The sequence below is a fragment of the Phyllostomus hastatus genome, unplaced genomic scaffold, assembly GCF_019186645.2.
Source record: "Phyllostomus hastatus isolate PE091 unplaced genomic scaffold, TTU_PhHast_1.1 phas_scaffold_182, whole genome shotgun sequence".
Classification (NCBI taxonomy): Eukaryota; Metazoa; Chordata; class Mammalia; order Chiroptera; family Phyllostomidae; genus Phyllostomus; species Phyllostomus hastatus.
The window spans coordinates 12,290,954-12,314,343 of NW_025334013.1; the positions used below are offsets into that span (position 1 = coordinate 12,290,954).

The 23,390-nt window shown below is 56.1% G+C and overlaps 2 protein-coding genes across 2 annotated transcripts in view; both read right to left on the reverse strand.

Moving 5' to 3' along the window:
• Window positions 1–162: 162 nt before the first annotated feature.
• On the reverse strand, window positions 163–8,558 carry DDOST (dolichyl-diphosphooligosaccharide--protein glycosyltransferase non-catalytic subunit). Its single transcript, XM_045858664.1, has 11 exons — window positions 8,239–8,558; window positions 7,956–8,066; window positions 3,958–4,044; window positions 3,067–3,170; window positions 2,835–2,929; window positions 2,471–2,564; window positions 2,039–2,187; window positions 1,552–1,699; window positions 873–993; window positions 658–764; window positions 163–570 (listed from the first exon to the last, which is right to left on the reverse strand). Exons 1-11 carry the CDS (start codon window positions 8,408–8,410, stop codon window positions 421–423), a joined length of 1,338 nt encoding a protein of 445 aa, XP_045714620.1. The 5' UTR covers window positions 8,411–8,558; the 3' UTR covers window positions 163–420.
• A 2,146-nt stretch (window positions 8,559–10,704) lies between these two features.
• Window positions 10,705–23,390, reverse strand: part of KIF17 (kinesin family member 17) — a 40,127-nt gene continuing 27,441 nt past the window's right edge. The window contains exons 12-16 of the mRNA XM_045859340.1: window positions 19,090–19,321; window positions 15,422–15,680; window positions 14,261–14,331; window positions 12,377–12,494; window positions 10,705–11,187 (exon numbers count right to left, since the gene is read on the reverse strand). Of these exons, the coding sequence (XP_045715296.1) occupies window positions 11,009–11,187; window positions 12,377–12,494; window positions 14,261–14,331; window positions 15,422–15,680; window positions 19,090–19,321 (859 nt within the window). The 3' untranslated portion in view covers window positions 10,705–11,008. The remainder of the gene's footprint in view (window positions 11,188–12,376; window positions 12,495–14,260; window positions 14,332–15,421; window positions 15,681–19,089; window positions 19,322–23,390) is intronic.

Genomic DNA, 23,390 nt, shown 5'->3' on the forward strand with positions numbered 1-23,390 from the left:
ATTAGCCTTCCTCTCTCCCGAGAAGTTTGGAAACCCTGGCACTTCACGGCCGAAGTCCAGTCCAGTCTTCGGCAAAATTGAAAGAGGCCACTTACGATTTCGTACCCAGTCATTACCGGACACCACCCCTCCGTCAGCAAAGCACACCAGGGCCAGGCGGAGTTCGAGGGCAACATTTCTCTTTATTTTAGAAACAATCGCGACCGCACATACGAAAACACCACTCAGCATTAGGTGGGAAAAAGTCACATAAAAAACACCCCCGAGCCCCCAGCCCCTGGAACCCGGTGCCGCATCTCCCACTGAGGTAAAGGCTATGCCACTGCCCCGCGGCTTAAAGAACAACAAAAACCACCACAAAGGGGCACAAAACATCCCCACAGACCCCCCGGCCCACGCTGCGGGAGCCGGCCCCAGCGCTCAGTCGGACTTCTCCTTCTCCTTCATGTGCAAGAAGACCACGCTGAAGACGAAGAGGCCGGCCATCATGGAGAAGGCGCTGGCGTAGTAGGGGTAGGCCGAGGGGATGAAGCGCTCGTACTGCGTGTGCTGCAGCGGCCTCACCGACACCTGCCGCAGGACGGAAGGGACAGGCCAGCCACTCAGAAGCCCGGGCGTGGCACACGCCGGCTGGGGACGGGCTGGGACCCTGCTTACCTGAGTGGAAGAGTACAGGTGTGTGTAGCCCAGCCGGTTGTAGTCCACCTTAAACTGGAACACACCGTACACGTCCGGCAACTTGAACTGGACACTGTACTTGCCACCTGGGGAAGACGGACACAGGTGACCGGGAGGGGTTTCCCGTGGCCTTCCGAGAGCGAGCTAGAGGTGGGACCGTCTCCCTGCAGCTTCCCTGCGGGAGGCACTTTTACCTTTCCTCTTGAGGAAGGTCCTCACGAAAGGGTCGATGCGGACAAACTCCAGCTGAATGTCGTCCCCATCAAAGGGGACCCACTTGCCATCAGAGAGCTGCTCGATCACGATGCTGTACTCCTGGGACGAAAGGCCAGTTAGCGGGGGCGGGGGGGTACAGGCACCCTCAGAGCTGCGCTGCACCCTCACTCATGAACCTGGCAGGCGCCCCCAGGACTCGGGAGAGCCGGGGCAGCGACCAAAGGCCCACGCTGCAGGCTCGCCCCTCTGGCTCGCAGCCACACGTCCTCCCAGGCGGCGGAGTCGGCACCCGCGCCACTCTCTGCCCCTTGACCGCGCCGGGCACTCTCGGGCACCCGGCGTCCAGCTCCGCTGCTCTCTGCCTTTCCCCACGTCTCTGCCTGACAGATGCACCCCCGAACCCGACTCCAAGGCCATTTCTTTTGGGACCCCCACTCCCAGCAGAGTGAGTCAGCAAAGCCCCTCGCACTTCTGCGCCCCCACAGCAGAACCACACCTTCCCACAAGGTCTCCATCAGGACGTGGGCTTCTCTGCGCCTAGCCTGACGCTGTCCAGGGCAGAGGCTCATGTACTCCTCCTCACTCAGGCCCCCGAGGCCCACCACGGAAGTGTTCCACGAGTGCTCTCGGGCTAGGGCCCTCCCCGCAAGCTCTTACCACGAGGTCGGTGACAGTGTAGGCATTGGGCGGGGCTGTCTCGCCCACCCGATGGTGCGACACGGGCCCCACGCGGAGGACACCTTCCTCTTTGAACACCCATCGGGAGAGGGCCACGGCGAGCTCGTAGTTGCCTGTCTGGGAGTACCTGCAGGAGAGGAAACGGGAGAGGCTGGGGCACCCGAACCACCCTTTCCGGCGGGAACACAAAAAATGAAAGGGCGTGCGGTGGTGTTGCTCCGGCTGCCACCGATTCAGTGAGTGCTCAAGTTCTGAGACGTCTCCAGAGAAGCCCCTGCTGGAAAAGTCTGGAGTGCCAACCCCACCCGTGTGGCCACAAAATCAAGTCCTCAAATAACTTTAAAGCACCTAAAGATCTCAGCTTCTGACACTTTTAGCCAAAGCCTTCTTCCTCCCGCCCCACTGAGTCCCCCCCTTCTGCACAGACCCACCGCCCAGCCGCAGGGCCCCGAGTCCCCGGCCCTACCTCTGGGCGCCGGGCGCGGCCTTCTGCACTGCCGAGTTGAAGAAGGCATCGCTGAAGAAGTCCAGGGAACCGCTGAAGATGACCCGGGCATTGTTCCTGGCCTGGAGCCCAGCGATCAGGAGGGTGTTCTTCCCCACGGCGTGGGGGTACTGGGGACAACATGAGGCCGTCGTCCCGGAGAGCCGGGGCCAAGGACAAGCCGCGGGCCTCCAGGACACGAGGGCAGCCGGCGAGACCTGAACAACCTATGGCCCCGCCTGAGGCCGGAGCCCGAGACACCCCCCTGCACCCACACCCCACCCCACCCCTTCCCGTCCCAGCTCAGCAGCCTCAGCGAAGCGTGCGTTTCCGCTTAGTTCTCAGCTTCAAACACAGAGGCGCTTTGCCAGGGGGCCCAGGAGCTGGAGCCTCAAGGCTGCGAAGGCCGCTCACCTGGGTGATGGGCTTATCTGGGAAGAAGGAGTACGAGGTGGAGGAGCCCGTCAGGATGTCCAGCACCAAGGGGTTGTCGGGGTCAGCCACCATCCTGCAGGAGGAACGAGAACCGCCCGACTGAGCCCACGGGACCTGGGCCCCCCAAGGGCCATCTCCTTGCACGAACGAATCCTACTTTCTTCGGAGCTGAACACTGAGCTCTCCTCTCGCTGTAACTATGAAGTCCGACTCGTCGTGTCATGAATTAACCTCATCCACACCCTCTGCAGGGAGGAATGTCCCCACGTAGCCACCAATCTGGCTGATTCCCTGACAAACGGGGCGACCGCCGCCTCCCCCAGGCCTCTGCCGGCTCACTCACCCAACACCCCGGAAGAGGACAGGGTTCAGAGACGACTTCCCCACTATGGTCGGGGCCTTGAGCAGGTTCTCGGTGTCGGCCACGATGAGCGTGTGCTGCAAGGGCGCAGGGAAGGGCGGCAGGGGTCAGGGCAAGGTGCCCCCGGTCCAGCGGGCCCTCCCAATGGCCTCGGGCTTCCAGGCTGAGCGTTGCCAAGAGGGACTGAAACCTGGACGGCGACAGGCCTGGTTACCTGGCCGAGGTCTGAGACGTCATAGTTGTGATGGTCAATGACAGCCGTTTTCTCCTCGTCAAACTCGATGCCACACTCACTGCCCAGCTCTCGGAGAGGGTCGCCTGCACGGGCCCAGGAGATGCCTGGCTGAGCCCTCGTGGGAGGGCCACGTCACTTGTCCCGGCACCCCCACGACTCCCTGTCCCGGTCACCCCCAGAGCCCCGCAGCGTCGCCAGGCCGGGCTCAGCCGCGGCTGGGCCGCTGGACAACCGCATGCCATCATGCACTGCCGTCAGCGCTAAACCCAAACGGCTGGACAAGCAGCACCGGCCTTCTCCCGCCACAAGTGCTCGGGGGCCTGGGTTCTGCGAGAACACCCTTTGGAGCAGAGTGCCGTCTCGGCAAACTCGACCTGGGTGGTCCCTCTCTTCCTTACCACCTCACCAAGAACCCCACCCAATACGGTTTTATTAAGCTGCCAATACTGAAAGAAGAAGGTGAAACCAGGTTGGCCAGGGGCTGCTCGTGGTTGGAGCTCGGTGACAAGTACACGGGGCCCATTCTCTTACTGCTTCTAAGTATCTTTGACATTTTCCAACAGGAAAGAAAATGAAAATCTGCCCAATGCTTTGGGCTCCACCACCTAGCCTCCCCCTACTTATCTCCTCCTTTTAAGGAAAGAGCCACCAAAACAAATACAAATAAAACAAAGGGGTAAAAATAACTCAAAGAAAAAACAGGGTTCCCAGCCCGTAAAAGGGCCCGCATCTCACTGGCGCTGGGGGCAGGACGGGAGGGAGGGAGGGAGGGACGGCTCTGCAGTGGCTCACTCACACCCAGTGAGCGCCAAGGTGGCCGCTTCCTGGAGGAGGGGCGGGAAGCGCCGGAACCTCTGGGTTCAGACTTACCGATGTCTGAGCTGGCGGCTACCAGGACACTGCCTCCACCGTCAATAAAGGTGCTGATGGTCTCCACGTTGATGTTGCCTCCAAAATCTGAAAGGGGCCCAGACTTAGTGACCCAGAAGGCCGCTCTCACGGCTGTTCCCACACTTGGGCAGCGGGCGGTCGGGCAGGCCACCAGCCACCGGCGGTGGCGGGACAGCGCCCTCTGGCGGCCCAAAGGAGAGGGACGGTTACGATGTGCACGCCCTGATGGGAGGGCAAGCCTCCCGTTTCCGACGGCGATGATACAAATATAATGGCTCGAATTCATGAACTTTGAGAAGTATAAGCCAAATAGTCACACGCCCGATTTTAGCTGTCAAGTTATTTACACACTTCAAGTCACATATAATGTATTTGTTTAGAAATGCTGCATTTTCCCACTCGCATCGCGGAACAGCTTCACTCAAGCTCACCGCCTGCCCCTTCCGAGCCACTCGGAGGCTCGCCCGGCAGTTCCCAGGAGCCCATCGGCCTCACGTCCAAGGCGCCGGGGAAGAGCCCTTGTGAATGGAGGCCGACGCTGTCTGTCACCGAGACCGGGGCTCATCTGCCCGACATGTGCGGGGCGTTTTCCTGCGATCCCGCAGACTTACATCCATAGTCGCCATAACAGAACCACTTCGAGTGCCATTTGTTTTTAAAGATTTTATTTATTTTTAGAGAGGGGGAGGGAGGGATAAAGAGAGGGAGGGGAAACAGGTGCGAGAGAAACACCAATGGGTTGCCTGCTGCACGCCCCCAACAGGGGCCCTGGCCCGCAACCCAGACGTGTGCCCTGACTGGGAATCGATCCAGCGACCCTTCGCCCCACGGAAAGTCGCCCAACCCACTCAGGCACGCTGGTCAGGGCTCTACTGGTTTTTTTCAGTGATCACCAAAATTTCCAACATTGGTCATTGTGAGATCATACCCCTTTCTGGTCAATTTGGTCAGGTGACTACCATAAGCATCCAAAACTAGCTGTAAAAATCTGAATATGAGAATGGCCCTCTCTTCTGAGGTAATTTTCACAAAACAGACAAACGAAAGCATCTTATGCTTGGGGACCCAGCCCCTCAACCCACATCTACAAAGCCGTCTGTCCCTTCTCCTACAGAGGCCAGGCAGAGTCTTAGGCAAGTCAAAATCAGCTTCTTAGTATAGCACAGTGGTCCCTTAGGGGCAATGTCTGAAGACACTGCTGGTTGTCACAAGGGACGCAACTACTGACATCTCATGCGGAAAGGCCTGGATGCTGCTAAGCATGCCACAGTACACAGGACGGCACAACCAAGAATTATCCAGCCCAAAATGTCAAGAGTATGCCCTGACTGCTGTGGCTCAGTGGATTGAGTGACAACCTGTGAACCAAACGGTCACCGGTTCGATTCCCAGTCACAGCACATGCCTGAGTTGTGGGCCAGGTTCCCAGTAGGGGGCACACAAGAAGCAACTACACACTGATGTTTCTCTCTCTTCTCCCTCCTTCCCCTCTGAAAGTTAGTAAAATCTTTAAAAAAAAAAAAAATTAAGAGTGCCACTGTTGAAGACACCTGAGCTTAAATCTACGCAATCCCATCACCTTCCCAGGCCCATTCCCCGCCTATAAAAAGAACTCCAGATTTTCCGGGTGGAAAGGACGTGCTATGGATCCTTCGTCAGGAGCCATTACTTTACCGAATATGACTTGGGAGCTTCCTGATCCCGCAGAACCCACGGAACCCACTGGCCCCAGTGAAGGAAGCCGGGCTGGTGTTCTCACGCCTGTGCGGGCTCCCAGGGGTCCCCGCACCACAGAAGGGCCCTTGGAGCGAGGGCCAGTCCCTGACCCCGCCCATGACCCCCTCCAGCAGAGACGGGCCTTCTCCCCAGGAGCACATGAAGGAACTGCGGCAGCATTTCCCAAGTGTGCGACCCATTCCACCAGGGGCAGATGAGGTCACGATGTGACGTGGGGCAGGGCTTTAAGTAACGCTAAATCTCAGAGAGAGAGAGAGAGAGCGAGAGCTCCTCCATCATCAGAGAGAAAGTCTCAGTGTGATACTTGTCTGGACACTCCCCTCACTCTGGCTGATCTCCTCTCGTAAGAGGAGGCCCGGGCTCCGAGCCTCCTGTAGGGACCAGAGTCTGGCCGGAACCGGGCGCCGTACTGGCTCTACTTACAGCCGCGAGCAAGGGACAACGCTGCCTTCCCCTTCCCGTGGTGAGACTGGGGTCGTTACTGGCTTCCTTTTCAGTGTTGCTTTAGTTTTTAAAAAGCAGGTCAACTTGAAGAGAAACACTGATTACTAGCCCAGGCGATGTGCAACAGGGTACAAACCATGAAGTCGGCACAGAAAGTCAGAGAACATCTGTGGAAAGCACTGTGGTCCCAGGCTCTCTGACAGGTGCCTCCCACCTGTCTTCTCACCGTCCTCCCCTCCTTCTCAGCGACGCTCCCCACCTTCCACCCCCCAGCACGACTCGGAGGGTTCGTCCGCTCAGGGTCTGGCAACTCATTCCGAGGCCCTGTCCTTATCCCGTCACAGGCAGACTGGAGGAACCCCAGCGCAGGCTTGCTGTCACCATTTGGAACCTGTTTCAGAGTCCCAGCAGCAGGAATTTGGCAAACATCAGTTAACCTGCGGAAGGCTCCTTTTACCTGCCCAGCAACTTGATGACTTTAACTTATACAACCTGGGGTCGCTTCCACCCAACTACACTTGCTTCCAAAAGCCAATTCCAAAGGCACATTTTGGGGGGGGGGACCTGGGGGTAACATCGTAAGTGATGGGAGCCTAGTGATGGGAGTCCCTGGAAAATACTTCAGGGACCTGGCTGAGCCCGACTGCACACAAACTACAGAAAATACAGCAGCTGCCCATGGTGTGCAAGACGCCCTAAGCTTTGTCTTACCCCGACAGGGACAACCCGAGTCCTCTGAGAAAAAGATAAGCTGAGGCCACTAAAGAGGAGAAGGACTAGGACGCTCACCAAGAAGCACAGCAGAGAGAAACGGCCCAAGGAGCGGGGTGTACTTAGTCTGGAGAAGAAACAGCTGCACGATTACGTGAAGGCTCTGCCTATAAGTACAGTGAGCACGAGACTTACTCTCCAAGGCTGTGCGGAGTAACAGGAACCCCTGTCTCCTCCCCCTCTCCCCAGACAAAGTAGGAAATAGCAGACAAATTCCACTTTAACACAAGAACTTCGTAACAGAGTTGTCCAGTGGTAGAGTGTACCGCCTCATGAAATACTAAGCTCTCTGTCACAGGGAATTGGATAATCTAGTAGAGATATTCATTCTGTTCAACAATTCCCCAGCCCTCCGGTGGACTCCAGACAGATCCACTCAGCCTCAAACAGGGGGCAGGCTACATCGTCACCAAGGTTGTTTTCAGTCTGCGAACTAGGAATCCACCTGAATCCTTTTTTTTATTCCATTTATTTATTTTTAGAGAGAAGGAAAAAGAGTGAGAAACACAAGGAGAGAAACAGTGATTGGTTGCCTCTGGCATGCCTCTGACTGGAGACCTGGCCCACAGTCCAGGGATATGCCCTGACTTGGGAATCGAACCACCAACCTTTCTGTCCTGAGGCTGGTGCTCAATCCACTGAGCCACAGCAGCCAGGGCTCCACCTGCACTCTTAAGGTCAACAGCTACACACCTCTTTACAGCACACTGTATTAACAGCATGCCACTTCCTCTTTCCACACAGGCCAGCCCACCTAGGAGTTCTCCATCTTTCCTATCAGTTACTTTACAGAAAAATTCTCAGATTAGCAGAGCCCCAGGCTCTATGGTCTGTGGCAACACTTGACCCTACTATCCTCAGCTGCGTCTTTTAGGAAGGAGATGTGCCTTGCTGAGCCCAGGTTCCTGTCACTGGCAGCAGCTGCAGCCACCCCATGACCCAGAACATGCCCAGGGTCCAGAAGAAAGTGACAGATCAGTCCCGAGCCTCTAATCCCCGTTCTGGGGAAGACGCGCAGACCTTACCTTCTACCGAGGGGGAGAAGATGATGAGATTGTCATAGAGAAACTCCCCGTACTTAATAAGGGACAGGCTGGGGTCATCTGCGGTCTTGAATGTGAGTTCAAAGCCCCGATCTGGACAAGGAGAAAATGGAACTGAGGCAGACGGGACGCAAAGGGAAACCGCCGTTGCAGAGATCACGACCACCTCCCGTCACCCCCAAGAGACAGGCCAGACCTGCAGCCCGCTCGTGAACCTTTCAAACCCCGGACTCTCATCTGCCGCCCCCTCGGACTCCTGACTCACCCTTCAGACTCCGAAAAAAAAGCGAATGCGTCTCCCGCAGGTTGAGGTTGTCCAGCAGCACTAAAGTGCGGGGACCGCTGGCGTAGACCGGGAGAAGCGATTGCAGCAGCAGCAGCAGCAGCAGCTGCAGCCACAAAACGGTCCGAGCACGGGTCGTGACACCAGGCTTCATCTTTCTACTCCTGCCAAAGAACCCAAGCACCTGGGCACCGGAAGTACCCCGTGTAAGGTTGCCCAATTGCTGCTCAGGGTTGTGGAGTTCCACCCGGAAGTAATCTTGGTACGCCGGTGCGGATCGCCGGTTGCCCCCGCTCGGACTGTAGAATTCAGGGGCACTACCGGAAGTGCCTCTGTAGCTGGCAGAACCTCTAAATTGTATTGGCGGAAGTGGGGCGTGGCTCCGCCCCCCCAGAGGAAACGGCTCAATCCTAGAGAGACAGCTCTGCAGGCGCGGCCAATCAACAGAGATCTGCATCAGTACGGTTGTGCCGCGCGTGGCTGTACTAGTGCGTACCAATCGGGAGCTGGAGTGGCTGTTCCTGCCCGGTATCAGCTCTTCGGTCCTCAGGGGTCAAGGACAAACTTGGGACTAGGAAGCAGGCCCCATCTCCACCACCTCCAGGGAGGAAGGGGTCGGAAAAATAAGACCAGGGGCATTTTATCTCCTGCGGCTTCCGGGCCCAGGGGCCTTGGCACGAGCCTGTGCTGTCCTGCCTGGTGTCCCACGTGGAGACAGCGTGAAAAGGCCGTGGACTAGCCTAGCGATTAGAGAGCTCTAACTGGGTTCATTCCCAAGCTCCGCTTGTCACTAGCCCTTTTACCTGCGGGTTTCACTTCTCTCCAGGCCACTGTCCTAGGCTGAAAATAAAAATAGCCAGAAGCAGCTCTCCTCCTCCTCATCCATGTGCCTTTGGAACAGCCCTGGGCTCTGAGTCAGACCGGAACAGGTTTTAAAGCGCCAGTGCAGGGCGAGGCTGAGCAACCACTCTGTAATGCAGGCTCCCACCCCTTCTAAATTGATCCAGGGTCGGAGCTCACCTCAGACCTGCCTCAGTCCCATCACAGTCTTAAGTTAAAGCTACCTCAAGAAACTACAACTTCCCCTCTAACGCAGACCCGAGGCTGCCAAACTGTTGCTTAGGAGTCTGCAGCAGTTCAGGGACACCCAAACGCTTTCCCTGTCAGGTCCTCCCCTACACTCATCTCTGCAGCCTCATTCTCTTAGTCCCTGCTCAGGACTTACCTGGAATAGGTCTCCTCCAGCTTTAGCATGTCCTCAGCTTCCCCACCTCCTGTCATTTGCTCATGTAGCTCCCTCCACCAGGAGCCCCCTCACCATACTCCTATCTTAAGCCTCCTGGGACATTCTCTCCATCCCTTATGGGAGCCCCACACTGCACCATGCTGCTCCCTTCACCAAGGGTGTTTTGTTTCCCATGAAGCCTGATCCCGCTTCCTCGTACTCAAACTGCACGGCCTGCAGCCTGCCTCGGGTTAGGTTCATCTCCGTAATTACCTAAGCACCCGCCACGCTGCCCCAGCTTCTCCAGGATGTGAGCTCCTCGGCCCAGGCTTGTTGCATATACCACAGTAATTACAATACAGAGGAGAAGGAATGATGGGCTGACACAGAGCACCTGCTACGCCCCTGAACTTTAGAGACTAACTTATTTTAACTCCACATGAACTCTGTGGGGTGGGTGTTACCCCGTTTCACAGATGAAGCTCAGAGTGAAATGAGACTGAGCACCCAAGGCCAACCTCTTCCCTCAGAGTGTGAGCCCCTCCCACGGGGCTGGTCTGGGCTACCTTGGGCAAGGGGAGGGGTGCATCCTAGGTTGTGGGGGTTGCCTGGGTTCATTTCGGCCATGTGAGGACACCCAGTTCCAGCACCGCCCCAGAGGGCTGACAGAACATGGGCCTTCTCTGGGCCTCAGCAAGACATGACCTGTTTTCCGTAGCAAAGGCTCTGCTTCCCTGGGTCACGGATCCTCTGAGAATCTAATGACAGCTCAGATGCTCTCCCCAGGAAAAGGCACTTGTACGCACAGCTGCAGGGAGCAGCAGAACGTTTGGAGCCTGCTTGTCTCAAAGGCCTCAGATACTTAAGAACCTTATTCCAGAAAGAGCCTCGCTTTGGAGGCCAGGCAGGGAGGGGCCCCAGTGACACTGTCGGAGAATCAGGGAAGGGGAACTTGAGGGTAAAAGACAGTTTATTGGGACAGCTGAAGGTGGAGTGGCCTCCTTGAGCCACAGACCAGCCAGGAGTGGGCAGCTGGGGAGCAGCTGCTTCAGGCCCCCGGCACCCGTCCTGCACGGCGGCCCCCAGGAAGTGGGCCCCGTGGACGGAGGCGCCAGCTTCAGTCACCGGCAAATCAAGCTGGATCCACGTGGAAGTCGCTGCCCACTCTGTCGGGGCTGCTGGCGCGGGCCTCGAGGCAGAGCTGAGACTCCCGGGCCCGCTGAGGCAGAGCCGAGCAGCACAGGTGAGCACAAACGGCAGGCTCCGGCAGGTGAGCAGACGGAAATACTGATGTGGCGTTGAGGGCTGGAGTGGGCCTTTCTGAGGACGGTCCAGCCTCCGAGGGGCTCCCGCCCCAGGCAGAAGCGGGCTCTCGGGGAACAGGGAAGGGAAGTTGTCTTCCCAGGACAAGAGCCCCCTCCAGTGCCCTGGTGGCTGCGGGCAGGTGGGAGGAGGCCCCGCTGGGGCTGCCCTGCAGGGCCCGGCAGTCTTACAGAAGCCCGGACACAGGGCAGCAAGCAGCCGCGCTCACAGGGGCTCACTGCCAAAGCTGCTCTTGCTTTTCTTACGCTTGGCCTTGGTGAAGGGGATGTCCAGGGACTCGAGGCGGAAGGGCCGGGGCTGGGGCATTTCGGGGGCCTGGGCGGGTGGGATGGTGGAGCTGTTGTTGAGCGGGGAGCTGAGGCCTGGCGGCGAGCTGTGGCGCGCTGTGGAGAAGACGCCAGAGAGGGCCCTGGTAAGCCGGAGTGCAGGGTATGGAGAGGAGGCACTGTGTGTAGGTGGAGAACCGGGCCCAGCCCCCACCCAGCCAGAGGTCCTGGTCGTACAGCCAGGACCCCACGCTCTAAGCCTCCGCTCTGGGTGAGGCCTCAGACCCAGCACTATGCTGCGTCCAAAGGGTCTGGGCGGGGTGCAGCCTGGGATCTCAAGCCAGACAAGCCGGGGCTCAAAGCCCAGGTCCACCCCTTCCTAGACGTACAGCCTCACTTGCATCTAAGCGTTCTGACTAATGTAACCCCTCGGCAGTCCCAGGTTAAGAATATTTTGTTTTGTTTTGTTTTGTTTTGTTTTGTTTTGTTTTTCAGGAACAAGTTTCCCCTTTATACAAGGTCAAGCTATCAAAAGCAGCCGGTCAGAGCTTTGGGCCAGCCCGAGACGTTCCTTAGGGCCCCCCCGAGCCCCGCCAGAGGCGCCTGGCCGAGCTCTCCGAGGCTCAGTTCCCTCGTCCGCGGCATGGGCACAAGGCCAGGTTCTCAGCTGACGTTAGTTTACTTCCTGTCCGACTTTTCCCTCCTTATCCCTCAACTCTACCCACTCCATCTCTTCAATAACCTCAGTGTAGAACTGAGATGTACTTTTTTTTTCCGCCCATGTTTCACTGGAAGCTCTGTGGTCTTTCCGTTTTAAAAACAGAAGAATGAAATTATTTTCAGTTCTTGCTTTTGACAGTGTTTTGCTCTGTGGCCCTGTCTGCCCCTTCTTGGCTCCGCAGGGGAAAGCCACGATCCTGGCCCGAAGCTGTGCACCCCCGAGGCAGGGCCCCGAGCAGGGTGCTGGGGCCCAGCATGTGTTGGGGCGGCAGGTGAATCAAACAGTACGTCTCTCCCAGGAGACAAGGGGATAGAGCAAAGGGGATCCTGTGTGTTGAGCAGCTACTATGTGCCAGGCTCCAGGCTGGGCCGTTTTCCCATTTCGTTTCACCTGATCCTGAGAGGCAGATGCATCCCCCTCATTTAATAGCTCAGGAAACGGAGGCTCTTCGTGGGAGAGAGAACGGGGTTTCTAACCCAGGTTGTCTGACCCCAAACCCACCCTGTCACCCCCCTCCCAGCAGGCAGCGGGCCTGGACGGTTCTCAGGGAGGGAGAAGAGGGCAAGAGGAGGGCAGGGCACTCACTGAGGCTCTTCATGGGGTCCGTGCTGAGGATCTGGCTGGCCCGCTTGGGCCGGAAGTAGTTGCTGGCAATATTTTCACTGTCGCTCCGACTGAGCATCACCTTGTAGCGGTCTTCTTCCTGCTGAGATTCCAAGTCCTCAGGGGTAAGAGCCCTTATTTGTGCAATTCGTATGTGCCCCCCCCAACCCAGGGCTCAGCAGCCTCTGCATTCCTGGTGGGAGGGGGCTTCCCTGAGCCTCACTGCCCGCTCTGCTGTGCCCTGCCACAGGCCCGGACCCCCGGGTGGGCTCAGACAGATCAGGGCAGGGCGGTCCCCGTCTCCAGCCAAGTCTGCACAGCCCATGCCCCTTCCCTGGGACTGGGAAGTGCCTCTTTCCGTCCTGCAAAACTCAAACCAGGGCATCCTTCCAGCTCCACTAGGGGCAAGGACAACACGACATGCCCAAACCCACCCGGACATATTCACAGGATAGGTGACACTGTTCTCAGCTCGTGGGCATACGTATGATCATTGGAACTGGGGTCTCAGTTTTTACAGCCAAGAACTATTCTTTTTCACCACTATCTCTGACTGGCTTTCTTCACCTCGAATCCCTGCCTTCAGGGAACTGTCCTTTTCCCACTTGACACTGTCCTGGCAGGGTGATCATTTACAGTGCCCCAATACCACCCCCCACCTGCCTGCCCACTCCCTGGCCACTGCCGGACACATGACCCAGCCTGCACCAGTCACAGAGCTACATCTCCTGGACATAGTCATTGGTCCAAGAGGAGGCCCATGACCCGGACAGAACAGGTCAGAACCGCTTCCCACAAGCGGTCGAGGATGCTCTAAGACCCTTCCTGTTGGATCACTAATTGCCGGCAGCCATCTTTCCTGCCTCTCTCACGTGGAGAAAGCCTGCCTGAGTCCGGAGCGAGATATTAGAGGAAGCAGAACCCTGACTGTGTGAGCCCCTAGATCCAGCCATGCCTGAAACGGGTGTAAATTCCCTACTTTGCTTACGATTGTTTGCTTTGGGTAACTATCACCGGGAAATGTGGTCCCAGGTTAAAAATGTTTTTTTCAGGAACAACTTTCCCCTTTTTCTTTTTATACTAAGTTAAGCTGTCAAAAGCAGCCAATCCGAGCCTTAGACCAGCCTGAGACACTCCCTGCAGCCACCCTGAGCCCCACCAGAGACACTGGGCTGGAATCCATTAACCCGTGCGTGGCCTTGTCAGCAAAGGCCTGTTCTGAGTGGGTTTCCGAAATATCTGTAGTGGTTGCGGGCGGCGGTCAGCAAACTACAGTCCCTGGGCCAGACCTGCCCCACAGACTGCTCCCCTACAGTTTTACTGGAACCCAGACACGCCCACTCATTTACATATCACGGGTGGCTCTTTGGCGCTCCAGTGGCAGAGTGGAACGGTTGTGACAGGGCCCTGCGGCCCATGAGGCCCGAAATGTTACTGCCTGGTCCTTCACAGAAAAGGCTGCTGACCTCTGCTGTAAGGACATGCATTCCTGTCGTTAACAAAGTGTGGGGGTATGAAAGTGACCTCAGAATCCCAATTACTGTGTACGGACTCTTGAGGGGCCCTTTTGGGGCAGGGATACCAGCCGGGCCCAGGGAACCACATGTACTGCTGGGCCTCCGGGATTAAAGGCTTCGCTGGCTGACCTGACCCACCTACTTCCGCTCTGGTCTTTGACCACAAGGGGCTTTGAATGAAGGCCGGAGGCAGCTGAGGGCCTTGGTGGTGCCCACAGAGTTATACAGAAAGGACCCAGGCTGGGCCTCTTGCTTTAGTCCAGCTCCCCATTGTAACGCTGACCCACTGCGCCTGGGGCCCGGCCCTGTCCCCCCACCCTGCACCCCGTCCAGGTCCCAGAGGCCTCACCGAGCCGGGCTCCCCGCTGTTGTCTGCTGCAGAGGTTTTGTGGACCGGTTTGTTCGGTGGGCCTGTTGAAACTGTTAGGAGACAACAAAAACGGAAGTCACTGCTGCTCGGTTCAAGGGCCAGAGGGACAAGGTGGACCTCAGCGCTCTCCCCAGACAGGGTGGGGGTCAGGCCTGGCTCAGGCTTGGAGCCAAAGCGGGACACTTCCCCGCCCGAGCAAAGGGACGGCTTTGGGGGACACAACGGGAGGGCTCAGACGCCCAAGAAGCGGTTCCCCTGCTTCGGGCAGGGCAGCAGGTGGGCGGGGGCAGGAGGAAGGCTGCCACTGCCCGGGGTCTCAGTGGGGGTGGTGGCAGGGGCCAAAAACATCAGAGACGCGGGACCTGGACAAACACTCTGACCGGGGGAGAACGGGTGGGGGCCCGGGGCGGGGGGGGGGGGGGTGACGTAGCTGCCCTCTGCCCTCCGAATGGGCAGAGCCCGCGAGGTGGCTGCAGAAACAGCCACTGTGAGTCTGACCTCACTCTGAGACTCAGTGGAGGTGGAGGGGCCTTCAAGATCCCTTCATCCAACCCTTTCCTTGGGAAGATCAGAGGACCAAGGCCCAGAGAGGCACAGTGACCATCACAAGGTCACACAGGAGATGGGTGGCAAGAGCAGAACTTGAAACTGGCCTGAAACCAACTGGCTCGTTTCCATCCCCAGCCCAGCACCTCTCTGGGGATGGTGGCTGGGGGTGAGGCACTCACACTGCCTGCAATTCCATTTCCTCGCAGGTGAAACAGGTGTGACGGTCCCATCCTTCACGGGATGGTTACGGGGGAAATGACAGCGATGGTCGTGACAGTGATTAAACGTGCCAGGCACGGCTCTGAGGGTTTTACGTGTATTAAGCCACCCAGCAATCTTTAAGGAAGGTGCTATCATTAATGCCCATTTCACAGAGAGGACCCTGAGTCCCCAGGAGGTTACAGAGGGAGTGGTGGAGCCACAATTCCAGCCCACGTCTGTCTGACTCAGAACACACCGCTCTCTCAGATCCCCATGTTGTCCCCTTCCCCCGCAGCCAGCAGGGAGAGGCCCACAGCTCCCCATCAGTCTGCAGAGTGGCCGAGTGGGAAGGAGTTGGGGGAGGGCCGAGGGCCCAGCTGGGCTCCTGACCTACTGGGAGGCTGGTTTTCACGAGCACAGGCTCGGGGAGCTTCCAGAAGCCGCTGTCCTCGTCCCAGCAGGCCTCGCGCCTGATCTTCTCCAGGTTGCTGTAGTTGCAGTCCCGGCGGATCAGCGGCTGCACCTGCTCCAGGAGCTGCTGGAACAGCAGGAAGTCGCGCTCCTGCCGGCGGATGGTGGCCAAGTAATCGATCTTCTCCAGCTCGAACTCCGACTGCAGGTCTTTGATCTCCACCTCCGCCGCCCGAAGCTGCGGACACGGCGTGACAAGCCGTGAGCGGGAAACACACTGAGACAGTTCTCCATCCATCCATCCACCCTCCCACTAACTGCCCATCCAGCCGGCTGTTCGCCATCTGCTCCCTGATCCACTGCTTCATCCATTCTCATCTCCCCACCTCCCCACCACCCTTCCATCTGTCCGTCCACCTCCCCCAGCACACCATCCTTCCATCCACCCCCTCACTCGCCCACCTCGCCACCCAGCACGTAAACGAGCACCTGCTGTGTCCCCGGCCCTGCAGAGCACAGGAAAAGAAGTTCATCGTCAACCCCCACTGCCAGCCCTCGGTCACTACCCCCCACACTCATACGTTTTATTCAGGAGCCTGTCGGCAGGCTCCACACATCGCGACAGTCGCCACGGTGCTCACAGATCTCAGAATTGTACACGTTCTCTTGCTAAGGGTAGCAGCAGGCAAAAACTGTCAGCCTCAGCCATTCCTGTCTTCTCGGGGCCACGATGTGACCACCAATGGACCAGAGTCAGACCCACCTCGATCTGTCCATAGTCTCTGGGTCATTGTGACCTCCTACCCCGGCCTGCCACACCGGCCCTCCACTCCCTCCCAAGCACAAGTGACTCAAAACTCCAACCACAACCATAAGACTCACTGGTGCACAGCCTACTTCCTCACACACCAGGTAAAGAAGGAGGTTTTAAATTTATGGGGATGAAAATCATGTGTAACTTTCCCTGGCCAGTGTGGCTCAGTGGGTTGGGGCATTGTCCCATAAACCAGAGTCATGGGTTCAATTCCCAGTCAGGGCACATGCCTGGGTTGCGGGTTCCATCCCAGCAGGATACATACAAGAGGCAGCCAATCGAAGTTTCTCTCCCTCTCTCTCTCCCTCTCTCCCTTCCCCTCTGTCTAAAAATCAATAAGCCTGTCCTCGGATGAGGATAAAAAAAGTCGCATGTAAGCAACAGAGAACAGAGGCCACCAGGTAGGACACAGGGAGCCATCAGGGAGGGGCAGGTCGCGAGGGCTTCACCTTGGGGAGTGAGGCTCCGTTTCTGAAGCTGGGGAGTAGATACACGGTGTTCACGGTAATGATCTTTACACATTTTTGTGCGTCTGGATCATTTTCAGGGATTTTTACAACAGCTTCACTGAGATGTAATTCACACATCTCACACTCACCTAGAGTGTGCAGTTTGGTGGATTTTAGAATATTCAGACACGTGCAACCACTATCCCCGTCCTAGAACATTCCATCACCCCAAAGAGACCCCATACTCGCTCGTCACTCCCCGTTTCTCCCCGACCCCGGCCCTAGGAACCACCGACCCACTCTCCTCCGTCTGTGGATTCCGGACACTTCACATCAGTGGAATCGGACACTTTGTGGCCTTCGTGTCTGGCTTCTTCCGCTGAACACAGTGTTGCCCAGGCTCACTCGTGCTACACTCTGTGTGTCAGTACTTCGTTCTTTCTACTGCCAAATAACGCCCCCGGGGTGACTATGCCCCATTTTTACATCCATGGCTGTTTCCACTTCGGGCTGTGATGAATAGCGTTGCTGTGAACATTGGTTTTTGTGTGGACCCATTTCCATTTCTCTGCAGTGTGACCGCTGGGTCATGTGGACACATCACGTTCAGCCCACGGAGGGCCTGCCGCACGGGTTCCCACAGCGACCGCACCAGGTCTCGTTCCCACCGGCAGCGCCCTTCCGGGGGGCTGCTTCTCCACGTCCCCCCTGCGTGTGTCATCCTCTATTTGTTACAGCGGCCCAGGGGGCGGGAGGCGCTGTGTCATCGGGTTTTCCATTCTAAAAGGTGATGCTGAGCACCGTTTCATACGGTCCCCGGCCATTTGTGTATCTTCCTTGGAGAAACCTGCTCAGGAACTCTGCCTGATTTTAAGTTGGACTATTTATTTTTTATTCTGGATTCTCAGTTCCACTCCATCGGTCTGCGTGTCTGTCTGTACACCGGTGCCACCGCCGTGACTGCTCCGACTCTGTGGTGAGTCTGGAAGTTGGGACGTGTGAGTCCTTCAGCTTCGCTCTTTTCGAGATGGTTTTGTCTAGTCCGAGTCCCTGGAATTGCCCATTGAACTTTAGGATCGCTTTAGCCACTTCTGCGAAGAAGCCAGCTGGGACTTTGCTACTGACGGCCTTGAAGGTGTGGGTGACTTTGAAGATGGTGGGAAATGGGACACTAACTGAACTCAGGAGAGAATTTCTTAAAAAAACTTAGAAGTATAGGCCCTGGCTGGCGTAGCTCAGTGGATTGAGCGCGGGCTGGGAACCAAAGTGTCACAGGTTCGATTCCCAGCCAGGGTACATTCCTGGGTTGCAGGCCATAACCCCTAGCAACCGCACATTGATGTTTCTCTCCCTCTCCCTCTCCCTCTCCCTCTCCCTCTCCCTCTCTCTCTCTCTCCCCCCCTTCCCTCCCTAAAAATAAATAAATAAAATCTTAAAAAAAAAACAACTTAGAAATATAAACCAAATTATGAGATATGCAAGGAAGAAAGGATTTGACTGAAGCACATAATAAGGGATGCTATGAAAATAGCCAAGAAAATGTAAAACTAAAGAGGTGTAAAGAGGGAAAGAGCCTCATGTTCAGGCTTCGGCACGATCCTCCGGCTGTCAGGGTTGCGTGGGGACAAGGGGGGGAAAGCCAGCGGTGGCCAAGGGGGACAGCAGGAGGCCCGGGCCGGCGGAGGGTGCCCCGAGGAGGTGACAGTGACTGCCCGGGAGGCTGGACCGCACTCTCTGCTCCTGCCTCACTCCCTGCGCTTGGCCGGCTGCTGCCTTTGTTCCCGGGATCATGCGCCCCGTTCCCAGCCTGGCCCCCGTCTGGGCCCAAATGCACTTCCTTTGGCCTGCTTGTTCTCTCTCATTGCTCAGGTCTCCCCTGAGAAGTCACTGCCTCCCTGACCACCCCCCTGTCCCCCCATATAAAGGGCCCCCCCGGAACTTCTGGGGCTCTGTTAATGCTCAGTTCCATCACCTGGGTGCTGGTTTCATGGTGCATTCACTGTGTAGAAATGAGTGCAGTCGTACATTTGGGATCCGGGCATCTGTACATCAATAACAGTGGACAGAGAAAGCCGCCTCCCTCCCTGGTATCTGTTCGCAGTGCTGCCACCCAGCCACTCCCTCACCTGTTTCTCTGTTGTGTGATTTCTTACACACGCACGCGCATGCGTGCACATGCACACACACACATACACACACACTCCCACTAGAAAGCAAGCTCCGGGACAGCAGAGACACACCCGTCACGGTGACTGTTTCCACACCAGGGCATGGCGCACAGTGGGCACATAACAGGTGCTTGTGCAAAGAACGCATAAATGCCCACCTGGGGCCGTGGGGAGGGGCGGGCAGGTGGCGGTGGGAGCCTGAAGCCGGGGCCTCACCTTCCTCTGCACCTTCTCCAGCAGCTTGCTCTTGGCCCTGACTTCCTCCTGGATGGAGTCATACACGTTGAGCAGCACCCACTCCCCGCTGTCCTCGTCCGAGTTCTGCAGGGCCGCCACCAGCTGCTTTCTGCGCTCGTCCGCGTAGCGTTTCCGGCGCTTGTGCTTCTCCTTCAGGTCCTTGTTCTTGGCCTGCTCCCCGCCGACCACCTGCTGCTCCAACAGCTGCAGACTGCCGGCAGGGAGGGGGAGCCAACATGGCAACATCTGCCGGTCACTGAGCACCTGCCGTCAGCACGGCCACATGGCGTCCTTCCGACGCCTGACTTCACAGGGGCGGAAACCGAGGCTCAGAGAGGCGACGCCGCTGGTGCAGGGTCAGAACCAAGGTTCCTACCTTCGGCCACGGCAGGGGCGGTGCCCAACAGAAGGGACGAGAATCGCCCTGCAGACCCTGAGGTAACCCACCGCCCCCCGCCTGCCAGTCTGATGGTCAACAGCAGCCCAGGCTCCTGGCTGTCCGCCCAGGCAACCTGCGCGGTTAGAATAAACCCTGGCTGTGAGAATGCGCCACACATTCAGTGCGCTCGAGGGCATTACGCTAAGCAAAGTCGATCAGACAGAGAAAGACAAACACCCTGCTCTCTGCTCTCACTTACATGTGGAATCTGAAAAGCAAAACCAACCAACCAACTAACCAAGCTCACAGACGCACAGAGTGGATCAGGGGTTGCCAGAGGTCGGGGGTGTGGGGTTGGTGAAATGGCTGAAAGTGTTCAAAAAGCACCAACTTCTGATTGTAAGTCCTATGGATGTGTTGCACAGCATACAGCCTATAGTTAAAAATACTGCACTGCGTCCTGGCTGGGCAGCTCAGCTGGTTAGAGCACTGTCCTGATACACCAAGGCTGTGTGTTCGATTCCCGCTCAGGGCACACACAAGAAACAACAAGTGAATGCATCAGTAATTGGAACAACAAATCAATGTTTCTCTCTCTCTTCCCTTCTCTCTCTCTAAAAAAACAAACAAACTATATTGTGTATTTGAAAGTTGTTAAGAAAATAAATTTTAAAAGTCCTCATCAGAAGAAAAAAATGTTTTGTAACAATACATGATGATGGCTGTTAACTAGACTTGCGGTGATTGTTTCGCAAATATGGAATCATTATGTGTTATACCTGAACTAATGTTATATGGCCATTACACCTCAATTTTTTAAATGCAAAAAGAAATATGTTCAGTGTATGATGTTTAATCAGGCAGGGACATGTATAATACATTAAAAAATACTTATATCTGAAATATTAAAAAATATTTAGAGTTTTTCGCTTCATAGGTACAAGCTTTAAATAACCACCCAGGACTTCCGGTCAACATGGAGGCATAGGTAAAAACACTTTGCCTCCTCGTACAATTACAGATAAAATTACAGCTAGACCTCAAAACAATACCCAGAACTGTCAAAAAACTGAGCTGTATGGAAGTCCAACAACCAAGGATTTAAAGCAGCCACATTCATCCAGATGGGCAGGAGGGGGGCAGTGACAGTCAGAGAGGCGAGGAGACCCAGTGTGGCACAGAGAGGCGGCAGCAGCTATAGAACAGGAGGTCCCACATTCACGGGTGATGGATAAAAATCAGGAGGGATACTTGGAAGTCATTCATCCCAGCCCCAGGCCAGACCGCATAGCCCGGGGTTTCAGCACCAGGAAGATAAATCCCCATAAATTCTGGCTATAAAAACCAGTGGGGGCTGGGGCTGCAAAAGAAACTGCCAGATATTCAGGAGACTCTGCTTAAAAGGTCTGGGCTTAGAACTTACGCAGTCCCTCCCCACCTGGGATTCAGCAGCAGGGCAACAGCTAGGAGGGCACCAGTCACATGTGGGGAGTAAGTGAGGTGACTGGAAACGGGGCACGTGCCGGGCAAACCTCCAGAAGCCAGGCAGCGGTACTGTCCCCTCTCCGAGCCCTCCCCCAACCCATGCAGCCACAAAGCGGTGAAGCGGGTTGCCCCACCTTATGCTGTTACCTAAGGCCCGCCCCACAGAACTTACAGGTGCCTTTTGCACAATAGGCCACACTAGTAAGACAGGGAGTCAAACCAGCTCTACCTAGTACACAGAAACAAACACAGGGAGGCTGCCAAAGTGAGGAGACAAAGAAATACAGCCCAAATGAAAGGACAGAACAAAACCCCAGGAAAACTAAACAAAGTGGAGATAACCAACCTATCACATGAAGAGCTCAAAACACTGGTGATCAGGATGCTCAAAGAACTCCTTGAGTATGGCAACAACATAAAGGAAGAAATGAAGGTTACACTCAGTGAAATGAAGAAAAATCTACAGGGAACCAACAGTGAAGGGGAGGAAGTTGGGATTCAGATCAGTGATTTGGAACATAAGGAAGAAACAAGCATTCAACCAGAACAGCAAGAAGAAAAAACAATCCAAAAAAGACAAGGATACTAAAAGGAGCCTCTGGGACGTCTCCAAATGTACCAACATCCGAATCATAGGGATATGCCAGAAGGAGAAGAGGAAGAGCAAAAAAACTGAAAACTTATTTGAAAAATAGTGAAAGAAAACATCCCTAATTTGGTGAAGGAAATAGACATACAACTCCAGGAAGCACAGAGAGTCCCAAACAAGTTGGACCCAAAGAGGACCACACTGAGACACATCATAATTAAAATACTAAAGCTTAAAGATAAAGAGAAAATCTTAAAAGCAGCAAGAGAAAGGAGACAGTTACCTACACAAAAGAGTTCCCCTAAGACTATCAGCTGATTTCTCAAAAGAAACTTTGCAGGCAAGAAGGGGCTGGCAAGAAGTATTCAAAGTGATGAAAAGCAGGGACCTACAGCTAAGATTGCTCTATCCAGCAAAGCTATCATTTAGAATGGAAGGGCAGATAAAGTGCTTCCCAGACAAGGTAAAGCTAAAGGAGTTCATCATCACCAAGCCATTATCGCATGAAATGTTAAAGGGACTTATTTAAGAAAAAGAAGATCAAAACAATGAACATTACAATGGCAACAAATTCACAGCTATCAACAACTGAATCTAAAAACCAAAGTAAGCAAACACCCAGAACAGGTACAGACTCGTAGACATGGAGATCACATGGAGGTTATCAACAGGGAGGAGGACGGGGGAGAATGGGGGGAAAGGCACAGGCAATAAGAAGCATAACTGGCAGGCACGAAACAGACAGGAGGAGGTTAAGGACAGTATGAGAAATGTAGAAGCCAAAGAACTTAAATGCATGACCCACGGACATGAACTAAGGGAAGGGATTGCTGGAGGGAAGCGGGGTACTGGGCACAGGGCAGCCAAGGGGGAAATATTGGCACAACTGTAATAGCATAATCAATAAAATCTATTAAAAATAAATAAATAAGTAACCTCCCAGAAAGGCTCCTCCCAGTTCCTTCCTCCCAGAAGGGAACTCCTCGTTGTCCAGGGAAGCACCGTGAACATGTTTTAGACGCTGCCACGCTCCCCAGGGACACAGGGGCCAATGACTGAAGCACGACAGGGACTCCCTACAGGGCACAGGCCTGCTCACGGGAAAGGAGGGAACCGGGCGGACCCAGCAGCGGGGCGCAGGCTCGGCTGCAGGCTCAGTGCTGAGCTGGGCGGAAGCCAGGGCCGAGGGGAGCCATGTCCGAGTCACCGCTCTGCTTAAAACCGGTCCTTGTAGGGTCCCTCTCAGGACGAAGCCCCAGCCCAGGGGGCACACAGGGCCCCCGTGTTCCTCTTCCCCTGCACCCCACCACTCCTCACTCACCGGCTTTAACTAGCCGCTCGCCATTCCACAACAGCCCGGCTGTCTCCTCCCCTGCGCCCTGCGCCCTGCGCCACCTTGGCTGTGCCCTGCATCTCCAATGCCACCCCTGAGGCCTCTGTCGTGCAAGCCTTATTCAGGGCTCCCCTCTCCTGGGCAGCCTTCCCTGACCGCACTCCAGACCTCAGCATGACAACTGCTACCACGTGAGCTCGACCCCGGGCCGCCACCTCTGCAGCCACTGTCGCATTTGACCCTCACAACAAGCTTCTCAAGCGGGAGCTTGCACTGTCGTTGTGGGTGAGAAGCTGAGGTACAGAGGTTGGACGTCGGCCCCCGTGAAAGAAGTAGGTGGCGGTGGAGGTGGCTGGGAACCCAGGCAGCTGACTGCACAGCCTGTCCCCATGAGCTGCTGCAGAGCCCGGCCCTGCGTACCTGCCTCGCCCTGGCCATGAGCCTCGTGAATGACAAGGTGGCATCTCCCTCGTCCTTGTGTCCCGGTGTCCAGC